This window comes from Trichosurus vulpecula, chromosome 1 (assembly GCF_011100635.1).
Source record: "Trichosurus vulpecula isolate mTriVul1 chromosome 1, mTriVul1.pri, whole genome shotgun sequence".
NCBI classification, from domain to species: Eukaryota; Metazoa; Chordata; class Mammalia; order Diprotodontia; family Phalangeridae; genus Trichosurus; species Trichosurus vulpecula.
The window spans coordinates 225,129,257-225,150,932 of NC_050573.1; the positions used below are offsets into that span (position 1 = coordinate 225,129,257).

At 40.4% G+C, this 21,676-nt stretch overlaps 1 protein-coding gene across 1 annotated transcript in view; it reads left to right on the forward strand.

The window, feature by feature from the left end:
• Positions 1-3,139: 3,139 nt before the first annotated feature.
• Positions 3,140-21,676, forward strand: part of PTPN2 (protein tyrosine phosphatase non-receptor type 2) — a 92,358-nt gene continuing 73,821 nt past the window's right edge. Inside the window, 1 exon segment of the mRNA XM_036735962.1 lies at positions 3,140-3,343. Coding sequence (XP_036591857.1) covers positions 3,275-3,343 — 69 coding nt within the window. The 5' untranslated portion in view covers positions 3,140-3,274.

Consider the following 21,676-nt stretch of genomic DNA (forward strand, 5'->3'; position numbering starts at 1 on the left):
TCTGGAACATATGAATGTATATGTAACTCAGGGTCATACTTGGCATATTTGCATAAGACTGTCATCATTAGTAGAGAGAATCATTAATCCATTGGTCAGAAATCCATGTCTATGTTGAGTGACAGAGTTGGTAGAGCTTGGGAGAGGAGAGATTTATTTCTTTTTAAAAAATGTTTATGATATCTTTTGTTTTAATATCAATTATATTTCTTCCAGTATCTTTTCCCTTTACCCCTCTTCCAGACAGCTACCCTTTATAAAATTATTTTAAAGGAAAAAAAAAAAGAAAAAGAGGAAGAAAAAAATAAGCAAAACTAATCAATGCATTAAAGAGGTCTGAAAATCTATGCAATGATCCATACTCATGGACCTGTTACCTCTTCAAAGAAGAGGAAGGAGATATCTTCTATCTCTTCCTTGGGGCCATGCTTATTCTTTGTAATTTTCTAACATACTTTTGCTTTTTCTGTGGTCATCCTTCTTTCAATTTACATTGTTGTAGGAGAGATGTCTTCTGGCTTCTAGCTTCAAGTGAAGAAACAAGGCCTCTTCAAGGAAAGATCCCTGAAAGGAAAGAAAAACTGGGAAGAAGCAAACATGTAGAAGAGATGATGCCTCAACATGTCCCTGATTTACAGCTTGCTACATTAGAGATTTTAGGAAATGTTGCATAGGGTAGATTGAGGTATCTCTGTTACTCCCCAAAAGAGAACTCACTTACTTTCTATACTGTCTATTACATTCTAATCTTTGTAACTTCTGTGATTTGTTGCTCTCAGCTTGGATAAAGGAATTTATTTGATATTCACTAGTTGTGATGGTCTCTATGTAACTGGGATTTGATGGGAAGGGAATCAAATCTTTGAATTTGGAGTACTTGGAGTACTACTCCCCCATTAAGGGCTGGTGACCAGGAAAGTGCCTTGAACTTAAAAATCATTTCCTGTCATAATACTGGGTGGGGGAGGCAAGAAGATAAAATTCTAGTTTGACATCCCTTCTTTCAGGAAGGAAGGAAGGAAAGAAGGAAAGAAGGAAGGAAACAAGCATTTATTAAGAGCTTACAATGTGCCAGGCATTGTAGTACGTGCTTTACAAATATTATCTCATTTGATCCTCACAACAAACCTATGAAGTAGACCCTATTATTATCCTTATTTGCAGTTGAGGTAAATGAGGTAAAAGTTAAATGACTTGCCCAGCAACACACAGCTAGTAAGTGTTAGAGGTCAAATATGAACTCAGGTTCTAAGTTTTCTATAAGTAATTAATCTATAATGGTGGCATTTAAGACATCAGAAAAGGGCTGTGAGACATTTGGGATAATAAAAATAATAGCTGGCATTTACACAGTACTTTAAAGTTTGCTATACACTTTACAAATATTAACTCATTTTATCCTCCAACAAACCTGAGAAGTAGGTGCTATTTTCATCCTCATTTTACAAGTGAGGAAAATGAGGCAAACAAGTTAAAGGACTTGGCCAAAGTCACATAGCTATAAAGTGTCTGTGGCAAGTTTGGTTTTAACTCAAGCCTGACTCCGGGTCCAGCACTTATCCATTGCCTCACCTCACTGCCTCCAATTTTAGGTTAGAAAGGCCTTTCCTGTGATCCTCAAATCACACACACAATCAATTTAGATCTGGAAGAGGTCCTACTGGTCTAGGGTCATTCTTATTAGTGAATATGTCCTTAGAGGCCATCTAGTTCAAGGCCTTCATTATACAGATATGGAAGGTTAGCCCCAGATAACTTACTGTGACTTTTCCAATGTCACACAGGTGGTAAAGCGGCAGAACTAGGTTTCAGGCCATCTGGCTCCAAATCCAGCACCCTTTCTTCATGCCAGGTTCAGCTCAGATGCCATCTTTGCTGGGAAGACTTGATTCCCCTGCTGCCACCCAGTTAAATATAAGTTTGTTGAAGGAAAGAATTGTTTAATTTTGTCTGCCTATCTACACCACCTGCTTACACAGTGCTTTTGGCTTAAGGAACATTTCTTAAATGAAAAATGATAGCTTCTATATAGAGAGCGTTAAGGCTTGCAAATCATTTTACATATATTATCTCATATATTACTCCCATTTTACAGATAAGGAAACTGAAAGAGGTTAAGTAACTCACTAGGAATCATACAATTACAAAGTGTCTGAGGTCTTCTAGAGTTCTACCCACTCAGCCACTTAGCAACTGAACTCTGTTAAAAGTTTAATTTAAAAAAAAAAAAAGACAAAAAAACCAGCTCTTCCCCTGTCCCTCCCCAGCAACCTAATAGAATAGAAGCCGGCTTCAGGATTGGTTTTCCTCTGAGAGCTGGAAAAGGATCTCTACGCCGCCACATGTAAGTGAAGATAATCGGGTCCAGTCTCCAAAAACACTACAAGGAGCCCCAGACCACTCTGCGCCAACTGCATGGGTGGAAGGCATTCCTCATCTTAAAGCTCCCTAATAAATTCTAGATTCTGTCCTTATCCCTATAGAACCTTCAGACTCGAGGCCACAAGTGGCCCTTTTAGGTCCTCAAATGCGGGCCTTTGACCCAATCCAATTTGTTCTGTGAAGTTTGGATTCAGTCAAAAAGGCCGATCCCAAGGAGCACAAGTGGCCTCGAGGCCGCAGGCTCCCCACCCCTGCTATAGGCAGACTTGGAGCGCAAAAAAAAAAACAAACTAGGGAAAGATCACAGAGCCGCGGCGCAGGCGGTGAGAACAGGGGCGAAGGCTGAGGCGCGCTAAGCGAGGCGAAGCTCCCATCAGTTACTTTGCCCAGTTTCGGCCCGTCGCTCTCCTCCACGCGGGAGCGCTGAGCCGCTTAGATCTCGGCGTTCGTCCAGGGGGCGGGGCCGATGAGCGCCTCGCCCCTCCCTCCTCCCGCCCCCTCAGGATCCCGCGGCCCCGCAGGGTGGTCTCTCGAGGCCCCGCCCCCTCCCCACCTGGGCGCCGATGTCCCGGGGCGGGGACCACTCCCTCAGCTCTCTCGGGACCGTAGGATCGCACCCCCCACCCGCCTCTTCCGCGCCAACTCAGCGTGCTGACGTTCTACGCTCCAGGTACTTTCCCGGCCGCAAGCAGCTGGTGTTCGGCGTTGTCGCTGGGGGTTGAAAGAGGGGGGAGCGGGAAGGAGGAGAAAGCAGGGAAAGCGGATCGCGCATGCGTTAGGCGGCCGCCGCCGGGGAGACGAGTGCGACTCGCACTCGGCTGTTACAGCGCGGACGGGGCATGTGCCTCTCCGGCCGCGGTGGCTATACTCGCCCCAGGTCTCGCCCGCCACCATGTCCGTCACCATCGAGCGGGAGTTTGAGGAGGTGGATGCTGAGAACCGGTGGCAGCCCATGTACTTGGTGAGTCTTAGGGGTTAATGTGGCGGCCGACGCCGCCTACTCTGAAGGGTCAGGGCTCGGGCTGTCCCTCAAGCCTCCCGTTCCCTCCCTCTTTTCTCCCCTCGCTAGGCGGAAGTGACCGAGCCGAGGCGCGCGGGCGGTCCGGGCACTGGTGTTCAGGTGCGCGCTCCGAGTGCGGGGCGGCGGCGAAGCGCGCCTGCGCCCACGATTTCTTTTCTCTCAATAAATAAATAAATTTAAAGTAGTATACTCTCTTGTGCGCAGGCGCAGAGGTGGTTCGTGAGGCCGAGGCGGGGCCTACAGCGGCCCCTAGTGGTGGGTTGGAACTAGCTTGCTTTGGTTCGGCCTGGCACTAAACCCTTGGGAGGCGCTTTGGGGCGGGAAGGCTGGCATTGCCCGTGCCAGAGCTACGCCGCATGCACATGGTCACAGAGGTCCAAATGATGTAGCTTCTCGCTCTTGCCCCCCGCATACTATTAAATTACATCTCTCCACACCCTGCCTTCTGAGTGGGAGCAGCAAAGAGGGCCTGTGGAATCGGACTTTATTCCATAGCCCCGTAGTTTAGCAGAACAAGTCAGGAGATGAAGTTGGGTGGTTTTTTGGCTTTGTTTTTATGTCGCATCCCGTGTGGGTATCAGGTGGGTGAGATGTGACCTCCATATGGCACTTGAAAAGGTTATGAAAAACCAAGTTAGTCGCAGTGCTTCCTTCACTTGTGAGTGTATCTGCAGTGTGTATGATTCCCAGAGAGGCCACTTGACCCTCAGGCTGTAAACACGGTAGCCATTTCTAAAATGAACTCTGGTCCAAATGGAATTGACTTCACTTCCGTTTGTTTTGCATTAACTATAATGCATTTAGTGTAGTTACAGTTTTCCAAACTTGGAGCGATTGGTGGATGTTGCTGGAGGGACGAAACAAACTTTATCTGAGTTCGAGGGGGGCGGGGTGTGTGTGTATGTTTGTGTTTTAATGCAATGAATGAATGAAGAAGCATTTTTCATTCAGTAAGCACTGGGCTAAGCATTAGGGATACCAGTAGAAAAGTGCACATATTCTAATGTGGGAGAGGACATATATAGGAAGTTGTAGCTGGTAAGTAAGGTGGAGAGGTACCATAGTCCTTAGGGTTCAGTGGCAAAGTAGATAATGTTTTATTTTGAATGTCATTTTCACTAACAAATACCAGCTTATGATATTGAACCATTCCATAGTTTCAGGGACTATGGTGGTAAGAACTGTCTTTTCAGAGTCTTTGGTAGCTGTGGCTGCAGTACCCACCAAAGCAATTGACAGGCCACGTCTCTGAAGGGGGGGGAGATGGGGTTGCTTCTCAGAAAGATGTCTTAGGGCCTGGACTGGAAACAGGACCTATGATCTGGGAGCTGTTTTTGAGGCATTTTGTATATATGGGGGGTTAACTTAAATGATGCACAGTACCTCTTAAGTAAAACTACAGTTCATCTTTATCCAAGTTTCTATTCTCAACTGAACAAAGATTTGTAATATACTTAGTATATGCAAGGCTCTGAGGAATACAAAGATAAGAAATAAAGCAGTTCCTGCCCTCCCTGCAGTGACTGATGGAGGGATGCACACAAATCATATACATTAGAAAATAACTAAGTACTCCAAAGGGTGAACAATGGCCAAAAGATTCAAGGTAGAGAGGAGAGATCTTTTAAAATGTTTAGTTTTAACCCAACATATGACTTAATCAGACATGAGACAAGGAACATGAGACAAATTTTATGAATTTACTCTCTGCCATAATATATCATCATCATAGATTTATAGAACTTGTATAGGAGAATTCCATTTTAAAAAATTTCCTGTGTGACTAGTTGATTTTTCTTCATTCCTATTCTGTTAGAAGTAATGATACATAATAGCTCATTTCCATATGTCGCTGTAAGATTTACAGGCGTGTTATAGTAGTAGGAAGGCAGCTAGGTGGCACAGTGGATGAGTCCCTGGTCTGGAGTCAGGAAGACTCATCTGGCCTCAAGCATCTAGTAGGTATGTGACCCTGGGCAAATCACTTAATCCTGTTTACCTCAGTTTTCTCTTCTGTAAAATGAGGCAAAGAAGGAAATGGCAAACTGTTTGCTCCACTATCTTTACCAAGAAAACCCCAGATTCAGTCACATGGAGTCAGACAATTGAAAAAACAATAGAACATAGTAGTAAGTGCCGGTTTGGAGTCAGAGGACTTGCATTCAGATTCTGTCTGTATTACTGGCTACCTCTGTAACCTTAGGCAAATCACTTTACCTCTGGGTCTCATTTTTTCATCCACAAAATGAGATTGGTCTAGATGACTTCTGAGGTCCCTTTCAGTACTAAATCCATGAGCTTAAATGAAAGCAAGACTCAGAAGAAAGACTTGCCGGTAGTCAGGCCAGAGCTAGAACTTGAACCCTTCTTTCCACTATACCGATTTTTAACGCCCTACTTCACATAAGTGTAGTGTGTTTGATTGGAAATAATGACTTTTAAAAAATGCTTCTGATGATAAGAAATTCTTTAATGATGGAAAGCCTTAAGTAAACTTAGGTGGATTCCACTGAGAATTCTAGTATGAGTTGCCTGCTGATTTTGTTTTCTTAAGTTATGTTCAGTTCAGCAGAGGTAACTGTTTCCAATATGCTTCTTGACACCAGCATGCAAATTTGAGATAGTTATGTATGGGTAATGCTCAAGAGTTTATCTAATTCTATTGAGAATTAACTTGGTTGATACAAAACAGTAGATAGTCTTTAATTTTATGAATTTACTCTTAATGTATCATCGTCATAGACCTATAGAAAAAGCATATAAGAACTTAGGATTTAGTAGGGGAAGATAAAACATGTTCATGAGTATAATCCAAGTTGTAATATAACTCATGAGAGAGGTCCATGACCCCAGAATGTCATGAGAATTTTGGTGATTGAGGTAAATGTTTTAGCTGAGGTGAAACTAGGGTTCATGGAGGAGTTGGTACCTGAATTGGTTCTTGAAGGAGGGAAAGAATTTTAACAGGTAGAAATTGGAAGTAAGTGGGATACATTGTAGGAATGTAAAAGGAGGTGGTGAGTTTAGATTTTCTAAATCAGTTTGTCCTTGAAATACGTTTGGGCTTCTACTGTATTGATGGTATGGATACATGACTGGTTTGAGGAGCTTAATTAATTAATACCTCCAGAATTAAGGGAGTTGAAAAAATATTGAAACTCAGTAGAGGAATCTTGGTCTACTGTCATGCTGAAAAAGTATGATTTTGGGGGGCATAATTTCACATTTTTGAAGGAATCAAGGAATTGAATCAGCAGAATTGAAGTTTCTCAATATCTATTAGCATAATTTGCATTAACAGGGTTATAAAGAGTACAGTTTAAAAACATTGGACATTAGCTTTAAGGCTTCTTTTAGGTCTGAGTTTATGACTTTGCTCTGAATCTTTTAACCTTTTGTGTGTCATGCACCCGTTTGTCAGTCTAGTAAACCTGTTGGTTCCCTCCTCAGAGTGATGTTTTTAAGTAATCGAAGGGAGTGCTAAATTTCAGTTACAGAGTGCTGAAAATAAAGATTTTTTTTTTTTACCATCCAAGTTCATGGACCCCTTGAGTTAATAACTTTTTTCATCAATCCCATTTCAATTCCTTTTCTTCTTCCATTCCATGTTAGGTAACAGTTCAATAGCTTGTTGATTCTGGTTTAGTTAGCTTGACAAACATTTGGTTGAAAGTACTACCATTAGTCTTTTGAAGGCATCAGAAGAGTACTTTTGAAACAGTATTCAGAGTCATTTCCTCTCTAACCCTTTCCAGAAACAGCTAACTGTACTATGTTAGGCTGGGGTATTAGAAGGAATAAGAATACATATGAGGTTTTGTGAGACTGGAGAAGAGAAGCGAGAAAAGGGAAATGAGAAAAACTCGGTGATTTAAGGTATAGAAAAATGAGTAGCTTTATCTAAAAAAACCCATTCAACTATTAATTGATTAAGTCTAGTCAGCAGGTGTTAAGGGTTTACCGTATGCCAGGCATGGGCATACAAAGAAGGTCAAAAACAGTTCCTGCCCTCAAAGAGGTCATATTTTAATGGGGAAGACAACATGTAAATAATTATGTACATGTAAGATATATACAGTGCAAATTGGAGGTAATCTCCAAGGAAAAGCTCTATCATTGAGAGAGAACAGAGGGGTTTCTTGAAGAAGGTAGGGTTTTATCTGAAACTTGAAGGAAGCTAGGGAAACCTGGGTGGAGATTAGAGAGTGTTTCCCACAGGGGGAATGGCCAATGAAAGTGCCCAGAAACAGGAGATTAGAGTGTTATATGCAAAGAACAGCAAGGAGGCTAGTGTCACTGGATGGAAGAGGAGGTAGGGTGAGTAGTGCAGAGGGCAGAGATGAAGGCCTTTATATTAGATCCTGGAAGTAACAGGGAACAAGTGAAATTGAATCACTTGGGAAAGGGAGTGTGTGTAGCGGGTGAGAGAGAGAAATGGAAACATAAACTTGTGCTTTAGGAATATCATTCTGACAGCAGAGTGGAGGATGGATTGGAGAGACTTGAGGGCAGGGAGACCAGACAGCAGACCACTGCAACAGTCAAGATGTGAGGTGATTAGGGTCTGTTTCAGTATCACAAGATAGAATTGCTGGGATTTGGTAACAGATTGATTAGGTGGGATTAAGAAGAGTAAAGACTACAGAATGAGGTTGTGAGCCTGGGTGACCAGGAGGATGGTGGTGTCCTCCACAGTAATGGGGAAGTTAGTAAAAGGAGAGGGTTTGGGGGGAGGAGAAAGATGAATTCAGTGATTATACACATTTTTATTCAATAGTATATCTTAGTATTTGTCCCCACAGGTCCATAAAGATTTGTTGAATTAATATGAAAGTAGAGTTGACAAGTTCTTCCTTCCCTGCCAAAAGCATCTTCTGCACACATTATGACAATTAGAGATACATTTAAAGATATAACAAATTCTGTGTTTAAATATACCACTACCCTCCCCTGTCCCCATTCCTCTCCCCGCCTCCCCAATTAAGCCTATTAATTATTCTCAGTTTAGGGTCAATTACTTTTGTAAGATTGCTTTCCTTCTATAAATAACTACTCATTGAGGTCAGTAGCACTGAAGGGATTGGAATTTTGATTGGGAGGCATAGTTTTGGAGTTTGGGGTGGCCTAGTCAGAAATTTGCCTTTGCCTTGTGTTTTCTAGGTTGCTGTGGTACACAGGTACAAATCTTAATTCTAGTGTAAGGAAGAGAGTGGGGGTGCAGGTGACATGGTTTGCATGCAGATAATCTGAAAGTGCTTGTTTTCTATTAGACACTATCGTCTTTAGTTCCTCCTATGTCCATTTAGCTCTCCTCTCAGCCCTAGCCTCCCCAGTGGAATCCCTGACAATAATAATGATAGCTGACTTTTGTATAAGTGCTTTAAATTTTGCAAAGTATTTTGCATACATTAACTTACTTAAAAAAGTAAACATGTTAAGTGACTTCTATGTGCCTGGTTCCTCGCTAGCAACTGAGGATACAGATACAAAGAATGAAACAGTTCTCCCTTACAATAAGCTTATATCTAATGTGGGAAAAAAGTACACATAAAAATATACAGTGTAAATAGAAAGTTAACAAATACAAATATATACAAAGTAGTTAAATGCAAGGTAGTTTGGGAGGGAGGACACTAGCATTTGGAGGTATGGGGAGTGGCTTCATGCAGAAAATGGTATCTGAGCTTCATCCTAAAGCAGGAGAGCATCTCTGAAACTGAGAGGAGGAGGAGGACGGCATTCCCAGCTTGGGGGTTGGCTAGTGCAAGGCCCAGAGACAGATGGAGTGAGAGCAACAGAGAGGCCAGATCAGTGAGAGTGCAGTGTGGGAAGGGGAAGTAATGTTGACTGGGGTGGGAAACACAGGTTGGGGTCAGTTTGTAAAAGGTTTTAAAAGCTAAATAAGAGAGTTTATATTTTGTCTTAGAGGCAATAGGAAGCCAGTGGAGTTGGTTGAGTTAGAGGAGTCATACATATATCGTATCTGCACTTAAAAAAATGGTGTTGGCTGTCTTTGGAGGGTGACTTGGAGGGGATAGAGACTTGAGGCAGGGAGTCCAATTAGGAGGCTTGTTGGAAGAATCTAGGCGAGAGATAAGGAAGGCTTCAATGGTAGCTGTGTGAGTGGAGAAAAAAGGGGCTGGATGCTAGAAATGTTATTTAAACTTTACAACAACCTATTGAAGTAAATGCTACAGATATGACTTAGTCACATAGCAAGTAAGTGTCAACAGCAGGAAGCAAGCCTAGGTCCATACCCACACTGTGATCACTAGATACCACCACTTAATCTAACTTTTTTATTACCTCAGTGGAATCCCCATTTTTCTTTGATTTGAATGAAGCAGTAGTTAAAATGTTTAGGCATAATATACCTTTGGGGTCAAAATAATCTAGTCCTCAGATTTTTAGGTTCAGAAATTTATTTTCTCAATAACCCTAGGAAATTGATTCACACTCAACAAATACAGCATACTACTCATAGTCGTTTTATTAATTTAAGTGCTTAAAAGATCTGATTTTTGTGGGATTTCATTGATAAAGATTTAAACCCCTCTACAACTTAGATTAGATGGCCTTGTTCACAGCTACTATGATCAAAAAAATTTAGCACCTTGCATCCTTGTACTAAGACTTGTAATTTTTTAAGAGAAGTATTGCAAAGAGAACCAGACATTTGTATAGTATGAACTAGTGGGTGCATCCTTTTCTTTATAGGGAACCTAATTGGTGAACTAAATCAATATCAGAAGACTGCTTGGCAAATGTAGAATCAGAGCAAAGGGAATTGAAAAGTGTAAAGAATACTTTCATCAAGAAATGGTAACTGGATTGAGTGGCTCTTCTTCCTGGCATCCTTGCTGTTTTTGTAGACTGGTCAGGACGCTCGTTAGCCCAGGCAGTGCTGGGGGAACACTGACTTATTTAATCCAACTTTTTCTTTTTTACAATCCATCACAATTATCATTCTTGTTTTTGTTGTCATTGCAACATCTCTTTACTTTTCATTTGTGCATACAGATAATATATTTCTCCCAAATTAATAGGTAGTTTTTTACTGGCAGCATTTTAATTTAGTTGTTTCTTGGTGACACCTAGATTGTTAGCTCAATTTTATCAGAAATGAGAATCTCCAAATCATCCACATTACTTCTTGATATATCCCCTGAAAATAGCCAGGCTTCTTGAATTTTTGACATGGGTTTGGGAAGATGTGAACTTGAATCCTGCCTTTGACAGGACAAGTTACTAAACCTCTAGAAAGCCCAGTTTTCTCATCGGTAAAATGAGGATAATGATACCTGTGGTCCTTGCCTCATAGGGTTGTGAATTTCAAATGAGATAGGGTATGTAAAGCTATTTGCAAACTTTCTACTGTCATGTCACCTGCCATTGTTGTTGAGTCATGTCTAACTCTTCCGGACCCCATATGGATTTTTCTTGGCAAAAGTAAATTATTTTTACTGCCATAGTAAATTATTATTATTGGAAGTTGAACTTCAGGAAATATTGATTAAGTATGTGTGCGAGCCACCATTCAGGATGTTGGAATAGATAAAAGATTAAATTAGAAATGGTCCCTGCCCTTACGGAGCAAATGGTATTTCTTGAGAACATTTTGTCCTTTTGTTAAACTTGAGCCCTGATTTCAGAGTCCATCTTAGGGAATTGTAATCTTCTGCCTATTGACTGAATGAAAGCAAGGAAGGGAAAACTTTTCTACTTACTGCAGAAATTACCTGAATAGTGAAGTCATGCATGACCAGCACCTGGAAGACTTGGGAAATTTGTAGACATGAGAAGAAAGAGCGTGTCAAAGAGAAGAGAGTAGAAATTAGCAGAGTATGACGATCTAGGAGAGGTATCAAAGGTACTGCTATTCTTCTAGTCTCCCAGGTTTGTAACCTTAGCATTATCCTTGACTCCTCACTCTACCCTACCCCATATTTCAACTCAGATGACTTGACATTTCTACCTTTACAATGTCTCATATACAGTTTGGGCTACCACCTTAGTTCAGATCTTCCTCACTTGCCTAGTCTATTGCAGTATTATCTGGATAGCTCTCCCTGCATCGAATCTCTGTACTCCAATCCATCTTCCACATTGCTGCTAAAGTGATTTTTCTTAAGTACAGTTCTAACAATACCACTTCCCTACTCAGTAAACTAGAGTGCAATATCCCCATTCAAAAAAGAAGTCACATTCAAAATAATTAGAAAATGTATAAAAACAATTAAGAGTTAATCAGTGAAGGCACACTTAAGACATACACACATATAAAATATTCTTTCAGGAAATTAAGATTGATTTAATGGGGCAGCTAGGTGGCACAGTGAGTAGAGCATCGGCCCTGGAGTCAGGAGGACCTGAGTTCAAATTTGATCTCAGACACTTGACACACTTACTAGCTGTGTGACCTTGGGCAAGTCACTTAACCCCCATTGCCCTGGCCAAAACAAACAAAAAAAAGATTGATTTAAATAATTGGAGGGATTTTCATTGCTCATAATTGGGCCACATCAGTATAATACAAATGCAGCCTATATTGTTACAGTTTTAGTACCATACTATTCATGTTGCCAAGGGGTTACTTTAAAGTTCAAGTTAGAACAATAGAATTCATTTGAAAGAATAAAAGTTTTAGAGCCAAGGGTTCTTAACCTGTGGCCTATAAACTGTCTTTAAAAAAATGGTAACTGATAATTTGATAAGCAGAAGGCAAGAGCCTTCACCAGTTTTAAAGGGGTCCATAACAAAAATAAATTTCTGGTTTAGAATCTCAAGGTAAATAATTTTTAAAAGTAGGACTGAAGGGAAAACAGCTTTTCTAGACTTCAAATTATACTATAAAGTCATGGTCATCAAAGCTTTTTGCAATGCATTAAAAACCAGTTTAAATTAGGATGAATCAGAAAAGAATTCAGTAATCCCTTGTTCAATAATCACGAGAAGATATATTAACTTGGAAGAAATCTGTATTTGGTAAAAACTCCTAGGAATTGGATAGTTTGTTGGAAATGAGATTTAGAAAAACATCCTGTTACAGTTTAATATTTAACAATCAATAAGCACTTACTACTACTACTGCTACTACCACTACCACCACTACACACTAAACACGCTTGTGTTAGCTGCTTTGAATCCAAAGTCAAAACCGAAATCGTCCCTGCCCTCAAGGATCATACATTTTATAGGGAGAGACATACACACATGTAAATATTTGTATCTATATCTGTCTATCTAATAAGGTAATTTTTAAGAGGAGAGGCATTAGCTGGGTGAATCACGACATGCCTCGTGTAGGTGATACTTGAGCAAATCTTTGAAGGAAGTTAGAGATCCTGAGGTAGAGGTGAAAGAATGTGGGACAGCCTTTGCAAAGTCATGAAGATAGGAAATGGAATGTCATATGTGCTAGATAGCATGGGTGGTTCATAAAGTATATAAAGAGAAATAATGTATAATAAACCTGAAAACATAGGTTAGAGCCATATTGTGAAAGACTTTAAATGTTAAACAGGAGTTTCTACTTGATTTTAGAAGCAATGGGGAGCCATTGGATCTTTTTGAGTAGGAGAATAACATGAGCAAACCTTTGTTTTAGAATTAGCAACTTCTTGATGGTACTCAGGATAGATTACAGGAGGAAGTGACTGAAGGCAATGGATAGGACTTGAGTCTATTAGAGTAGCCCAGGTGAGAGATAAAGGCCTAAACTAGGGTGGTGGAGGTGTAATCAGGGTAGTTAACGTGGGCCATGGATAACACGAAGATTGCACAACTGGTTGATTGGAAAAGGCGTAGATTTTGAGGGAAAATAATGATTTCTGATTTGTTGAATTTGAGGTGCCAATGGCGCATCCAGTAAGGAAGGGTCCAGTAGGCAGTTAATGATTCAGAACTGGAGCTCAGGAAAGGCCTGGGTATATGGATTGTAGATGTGAGAGTCATCTGCATAGAGATGATAATTGAATCCATTGATGAGGTCACCAAGAGATAGTGTTATAGACTGGATCCATTACACATTTGTTACATAACCTTAACTGGGTCCTCACTGCTGCAAGGCCATCCTTTTAAATCTCCCTAATTATCTCACTCTCCCACTCAGCACAGCACCTCTTCAAAACTCCCTCAAACCTCTCATGGCTCACCCTCTCCCCACACTCTCAGCCGGGAACCTTGCCTTACATTTTACTGAAAAAGTTGAGGAAATTTGCCAAGAGCTCCTCTTCTCCATTCTTCATCTTACATCACTCAGATGCCTTCTGCCAGTCTCCTCGTTCACCCCTTCTCAGATGAAGAGGTGGCCCTTGTCAAAGCTAATCCTCCTCCTTTACTTATACAAGTGATCCCATTCCATCCCTTCTTCTCCATGAGATTGCCTCCTCTACTATCCTCATTCCCTCACTTATCTTCAGTCTCTTCCTGTCCACTGACTGTTTCCTTACTGCCTATATGTCAGTGTCACCCTCCATCTTCAAAAAATTCTGACTTGATCCATCCATCCCTATTAACTTCCTATAACTCTTCCTACATTTTGTGGCTAAACTCTTTAAGAAGGCTATCTACAATAGGTGCCCCTGCTACCTCTCTTCACTCTCTTAACTTTACTGCCCTGCTTCCAACCTCATTCAACCAAAACTGATCTCTTAAGGCCTTTTCTCAGTCCTCAGCCTTTTTGACCTTACTGTATAGCCTTTGACACTGTGAATCACCCTTTTCTCATCTTTATAGGTTTTCCAAACACTACTCTTTCCTGGTTTTCCTCCTCAGCTTTCTTTGCTTTTTGTCCAGATTGTGCCTGCTAACCTGGGTGTCCCCCAGGGCTCTGTCCTGAACCCTCTTTCTTCTCCTTCTATACTGTTTTACTTAGTGGTCTCATCAGCCATCATGATTCTCAAACCTATTTCTCCACCCTAAACTTTCTGCTGACCTCCAGTCTCACATCTCCAAATGCCTATTAAACATTATAAATTGGTTGTCTCATAAGCTCCTTAAACTCATTATGTCCACAGTTGAACTCAATATCTTGACTGTCAAGCCCTCCCCAAACGTCACTATTATGTTGAGGGTACCACCAGTCTCCTGGGCTTGACACCTAGGTGTCACCTTCAGTTCTTCACTCTCTCCCTCCCCATAATCTAAACTGTTAACAAGGCCTGTCAATTTTACTTAAATGACATTTCTCAAATATGCTCCCCTTCTCTCCTCTGACATTGTCATCACCCTGGTACAGGTTTTCATCACCTCATGCCTGGACAATTGCAGTAGCCTTCTGGTTGGTCTGCCTGCCACAAGTCTCCTCCCCACTCCACTCATGCTACACTTGGCTGTCAGATTGATCATCCTAAAGTGCCTCTCCTGTTACCAGGAGCTGTTCAGTGAACTCAGTGGCTCCTGTCACCTCCAGGACCAAATGCAAAATCCTTTGGCCTTCAAAGCCTGCCCCTTCCCTGCCTCCCCTCCACCTTTCCAGTCTTCTTATACCCTATACCGTACCATATTCTTTGCAATCCAGTGACACTGGCCTTCTTGCTGTTCTTGAAAAAGACACTGCATGTACTGACAGGAGGTATTTTCACTGGCTGTACCTCATGCCTGGAACTCTGCCTCCTGCTTCCCTCACTTTCCTTCAAATCCCAGCTAAAATCTTACCTTCTATAGGAAGCTGTTCCTGATCCCTCTTTAAAATTCTAGTGCCTTTTCTCTGTTCATTATTTCCAATTTATTCTGTATATAGTTGTCTGTATGTTATTAGAATGTGAACTCCTTGAGGGTAGGGACTATCCTTTGCTTTTTCTTTGTATCCCCAGTGCTTAGCACAGTGCCCAGCACATAGTAGATGCTTAATGTTTATTGGCTGATTGAGAAGAGAGCCTAGAACAGAGCTTTGGGAGTACACTCATAGTTGGGGGGTGCAGTGTAGATAATAATCCAGCAAAGGAGGCTGAAAACAGCTTTATAGGTAGGAGGGAAACAAGAAAAAATAATGTCATAAAAACTCAGAGGAGAGTGTAGCAAGGGAAAGTGTCACATGCTGCAGGGAGGTCAAGAAGGATGAGGTTTGAGAAAAGATCTTCAGGTTCAGCAATTAAAAGATCATGGGTAACTTTGGAGAGAATGATTTCTCTTGAGTAATCAACCAGATTGTAAGATTAAAGAAATGAGTGAGAGAAGTGGAGGAAGTCAGTATACAGCTTTTTTTTTCTACCAGGGTTCCTACATTCTTGTGTTGGTAATTTTTTTTTTTTGAGCTGACTCTACATTTATCCCCATTTAATTTCTTATTGTTAATTTCCAAGCCTATCATTTCATCTTGCTGATTTTCTGAATCCCAATTCTCATACAGTATTTGCCTCTTCCCAGTCACGTGACAACCCAGAAGTATAAACATGTCATCCATCTCTCTGTCTAAGCTGTAGATAAAAATATTGGAAAAAAACAAGGCCGGTGACAACCTGGTAGTTCTGTACTTGTTGAAATCTTTATTGAATTAAGGTAAGCAGAGTCTCTTTTTCCAGATGAGGAAATTGAGATTCAAGTGAAGTGATTTGTCCAAGGTCACACAGCTGCTGTTTGGTCAGTGCTTTTCTGAGAGCAGATCTAGGGGTATTTTCATTGACCTCAAAGATTTACAGTGAGAAGCAGCATGGAGTGGTAAATAGCTGGCTTAGAATTAGAAAGACCTGAGTTCAAATCAGCCGTGTGACTCTAAGCAAATCATATAACCTATTGTTTTTCAGATTCCTCATACCTAAAATTAGGGGCTTGGACTTGATGGGCTTTGTGGTTCTTTTTAGCTCAAAATCTCTTTCCTCTGGGCTTTCTATAGGTGGAAAGGACCTTAGAGGTAATCTAATCCAATCTTTCAATTTGCAGATAAGGAACCTGGGAAACAGATTAAATGATTTGCCCAACTGAGCAGGTGTTTAAATACTGGGCCTTAACTCCATATCCAATATTCTTTCCACTGTATTATGCTGCCTTTCACCACACTCCACGTATGTTTATGGTGTCCGTAAACATTTTTTTGGTCTACTAGTTTAATAAATGTTGGACTGGTTAAAATAATAAATGAGACCACATTTATTCAAGCAAGCTCAAAGGACATTTATTTGAATCAAAACTGAAACAAATTGATAGATGACTCACCAATAAGAGCCAAGGACATGAATAAATAAGTAAAATATTTTAAAATTACATTGTATACAGTTTGGTGCAGTGATCTTTTTGGTAGGAATAAGTCTTAAGAGGCCTTTGAAAGAAGGAAATTTTGGCCAGATTGCTAATACAGTTAATCTTTGAATGTAGGACTGGTTGATTCTTGAAAAGATGCTGTTAAGTTGAAAAATGATTTTCTCCTTGGGACAATGACATCATAGGGAGTTATATTGCTGATTTGGGGTCTGATCAACTTTTAGTAGAAATAATTATAAATATATTTGATCAGCTCTGAATTATAGTATTGCATCATATAAATCTGTCTGAAGTACACACAGTTTAGGGCAGCACTGTAACCAATTATAAAAAAACAGTCAAATGTTATGATTCAGTACAATTAACAGAATATGCTATAGTAGTATAACATAGTAAGTTCTTATTTTAATTCCTGCTTAATTTTTCTTGAAACCTATCAAGTTTAGAGAAGTGAGTGAAATAAGCATTAAAGGCAATTGATATAGAAAGCTTTTTTTTTTCAAGTGGTTTTCCATATTCTATACTTGATGCAGCATGCTCTGGTGGAAATAACATTAGACTAATAGTCAGAAGACCTGGATTCATAGCCCAGCTTGGAGACTTAATAGATTTGTAGCTTGGGCATTAGTTCTGTGATTTTGAGCCAGTTTGCTCCTTTGTAAAATGGAATTTGAAAATGGATGATGACACTTGCACTACCCACCTCATTAGATGGTTGTAAGAATGAAATAACATAAGAAAATGCTTCATGTATATTCAGTTATACCATATTAAATATTTCCTGGATGCCAGGCACTGTGCTAGGTCCTGGGAATACAAAGATTTTTTTAAAAAATACACCCTATTCCAACAAAGGAGAAATATACATCTATGAGAATATGTGAGATATATATATAAATAAAGCCAAATGATTGAAGGAGCTCTAGGATCTGAGGAGATTAGAAAAACATATAAGAGGTGAAACTTGAGCTAAGCTTTGATTTTTTTTTTTTTCCCCTTCCAAGATTTAGAGATGAAGAGGGAGTGTATTCCAGGCATAGGGGACAGTCTGGAGACAGGAAAGGGAAATGAAATGTCAGGAAGGCCATTTTGGCTCATTTTGTAAGTGCAATAAGGGGGGTAATGTGAGGCAGCTAGGTGGCATGGTAGTTAGAGAGCTGGAGCTGGAGTCAGGAAGAACTGAGTTCAGATGCTATCTCAGACTTCTTAGATATGGGACCCTGAGCAAGTTTAATAATTTTCTAATAACCTTCGCCTTCCTCAGTTTACTCGTTTATAAAATGGAGATTACAATAACACCTATCCTCCAAGGTTATTGTGAGGATTAAAATGAAATATTCATGAAGAGCATTGCAAACTTAAAAGTGCTATATAATAAGACTGGAAAGGTAGGTAAATGGGGGGATTATCTATTTTGTTGCTTTTTTATTAATGAAATTTCTCTGTAGCCATCATAAGCATTAGAAATCAAAGTATTTTTTTCTTGTTAAGTCAAACAATACTCTGTGCCAGTCACTGTGCTGGGTGTTGAGCATAAATAAACAAAAATATGAAGCATTCTCTGTCCCTGAAGAACTTAAACTCCTTTGGGATGAAACAACATGTACACAGATAAGTAAATTGAAAACAAGTCTACATTGACCATTTATTGTTTGCCTGATTCATTTCTTGCTGTAGGGTGGTGGGATACTAAATATGCTTGATCATAGTTAGGTTGGGCTACAGCTGAGACTTTGCTTATAACATGACATCCAGGTGTTGGAGGTTCCTGAAAGATACAGTAAAAGTTAAGATCTAGCAAGGATCACATCTTAACTAAAACTATTTCCCCCAGTGCCTAGCACAGTATTGTGTGTATAACTAGTAAGGCAACTAGGTAGTACGGTGGATAGAGTGCTGGATCTGGAGTCAGGAAGACTAGAGTTCAAATGCTGTCTCAGGCATGTGACCTTGGGCAAATCTCTTAACTTTTGTCTGCCTCAGTTTCCTCATCTGGAAAATGGGGAAGATAAGGGGACCTATATCCCAGGGTTGACGTGAAATGAAATTTTGTAAAGAACTTTGCAAACCTTAAAGCACTATATAAATAACTAGTACTGAATATATAATTGCTTAATTGTTGAAATATACAATCCTTATTTCTGTACAGAGCATGCTGTTCTCCCAGAAGAAAATAAGAAACTCCTTTTTTCCTTCTTTTGAGCCTAGAATGATCCCTAAGCTTCATCATTTCTAGGTGCTCAAGCAAAAGGCAACTTTCCAGCAAAGACCTAAAAACCTCCGTTCCTTTCCCCTTTTTCCAATTCCACTGCCCTTGCTTATTCATTGTTTGACCTTTTCATCCTCAAATCTCAATTTAACTACCCTTTTCTTAATTTTACAGTCACTTCATTCTTCCTACCAGAGTCGCATTCGTCGGGCTTGTTGTTCATCCTTCCTCTTCCAGAAGGACCAGTGACATTACAGGGTATTGTCTTGACTTGCGTGTGAATTGGAGTTAAGTGAGGCAGAGTTGTACAAAATAGTCAGCTTCACTCTCTCTTCTGGTCACAAGACAAAGTCAAGATGACTGGCAATGGCCTGGGATGCAATGGATGACCTTGGTGTCTTCTTCAGTGTCTGACCAAGCTCTAAGCACTCCTTAGAGCCTACGCCAGTTGCCTTCATGGCCATGGCCATTTGAACAAATTGTTCTCATAACCCATTCTGCCTGGGAATTCTTCATATGCTTGGGGTAGTCATTCACCTGCCTCACTGATGGGTTTAAGGCCTGTTGGTTTGTTACCCTCAACCTGGTTCAGTCTGTCTGTTGAGATGGTTTTACCAGGGTGTGGCCACTGGGCAAGCTGCAGCTTCTTGGAGCCCCAGCTGAGAGTTGGGCAAAGTTGGACACTAAAAGTGGATGAGCAGCCCTGAAGAGGGCTCAGCAAGCCCTCACACTAGGTGTTCTAGTTGTGTGTGTGTCTGTGTCTGTGTATTTGTAAGTAAAAATAAACCCTGCTTGGGGTTGGTATGGATTCATATGACTGACTACCTAAGGAAGGAGGAAGGAAGAAAAGTCTGTTTCTGTGAGCTAATCTTTTTTTTTCCCTAATGGGCTTATCTTTTTGGCCAGTTTTCATTCTGATAGAATTTCTGGTTTTTTTTTTTAATTACTCAACAAACATTAGGCTTTACTTTGTGACTTCTTGTCCCAAGATAGGGATGATAATAATAATAGTCTACATTTATGTAACTTACATTTAGAAATGCTTTGCTCACACCAACTCCAGGTTAGGTAGTACAAGTATTATGTTCATTTTAGAGGTGAGGGAACTGAGGGTCTAAATTTCTCTTAAGTTTAGTATTTACCCAAAATTAATAAGTGACAAAGCTGGGACTTAAGTCAATCAGCAGGCATTTATTAGCTATCAGCTACATTCCAGGGGCTATGCTAGGTGATAGGGGCACAAATACGCAAGTAAGACATCTCCTGTCCTCAAGCAGCTTAAATTATACTAACAGGGAGTTAGTTGTGATCAGGGAAAAGGACTTTGATCTAAGCAATTAAAGGGATTGTGAGTGCTACAGTAGTGGCAGTAAATTGTCAAAATCTTTCCAGTAGCATTGAAAATATTTTATTATTGTCCTTGAACAAAAAGAGAGGTCAAGGTTTTGGCATTGTGGCAGAGCTTGTTCTGGCTAGGTCCTGGTGGATGACTGGAAGAGATAAAGCATGGTCCTCAGGTCTGAGGCTGGCTGTAAATATAGGAATGAGGTGAATATTGACTCAGTGACTATCATCTGGGCAGCTCTATTCCAAGGCTGTTCAAAATGAGTGGTTTAACTTTCCTGGTGTATAGAGAGGAGAAGGCAGAGAGGAGGCCTAGAATTTGAACCTATATATGTGTTCTCTAAACTTTAAAAAAACAAAGCAGGCAGCATAGAATAAGGTAAAGAACACTAGATTTGAAATCAAAGGATGTCAGTTCATATTCCAGTGTTCCACATACTGCCTGTGTAACCATAGGCAAGTAACCTCACTGGGTCTTAGTTTCTTCACCGCACCCTTTTACCTGAATTTGTAGCTGAAAGTCCCAATTATGATACCTGACTACTTTCAAGTCTCAGCTAAAATCACATCTGCAAGAAGCCTTTCCTCTATGACTGTCTCATTTTTCATATAGATATCTATATGGATGTAGATAGATATATACATCTTGTTTGTACATAGTTTGCCTGTTGTCTTTCCCATTAGACCATGACCATTAGTTCCTTGAGAGTGGGGACTGCTTTTTGCTTTTCTTTCTATCCCCAGCACTTAGTACAGTACCTATAGTTGGTGCTTAATAAATGCTTGTTGATTCACTATGTAGCCTTCCATGAAGTCTCTCTACCCCTAGACTTTTTCCCCCTTGGATTTCACATAGCACTGAGGAGAAGGAAAAAATGCAAATTATTCAGGGAATGATTAGTAGTCAGTCTACATGGAGTACAGAATATGAGAATAAGGAAGTAGTATGAAATAAGGTAGAAATGTAGGTTGGTGCCATGTTGTTAGATACCTTCCTTCTCAAATGAAGTTTCAGTGGAGGGTCACTAATGTCAAACTGAGGACTCAAGGACTTCAGATTTTATCCTGTAGATATTGGGGCCAATGAAGGTTTTAGTGCTCTGGGATTATGGTTGGTCATGGATGAGAATTCTTAAGTCTTACAATAGAATATTGATATTCTTATAGTTCTGCTCACTTTACTCTGCATACAGACAAGTTCATACTTGGCGTCATACATGTCTATATCCCCAAGGCAATATTCACAGTGGTTGCTATTATTATGAACATGCTGGCATGGTTCTGAATCGCAGAATATAACGGACTCTCCTTATAAAAGTCAGAAGCAAAATTCAAGTACCAGAAAGCCAAATCCCAACACCAGTAAGCTGAATCCATCATAGTAACAAAGAAGTTAATATACATTATCACTACAGAGATCAACATCATTAGCCATCCCCTCCCCCCTCACAAACACTCACAGCAAGCTGCCTGCTCTCCCTCAGTTCTAACTGCTCTGAGCATTTCCTGCTCCACCCTTC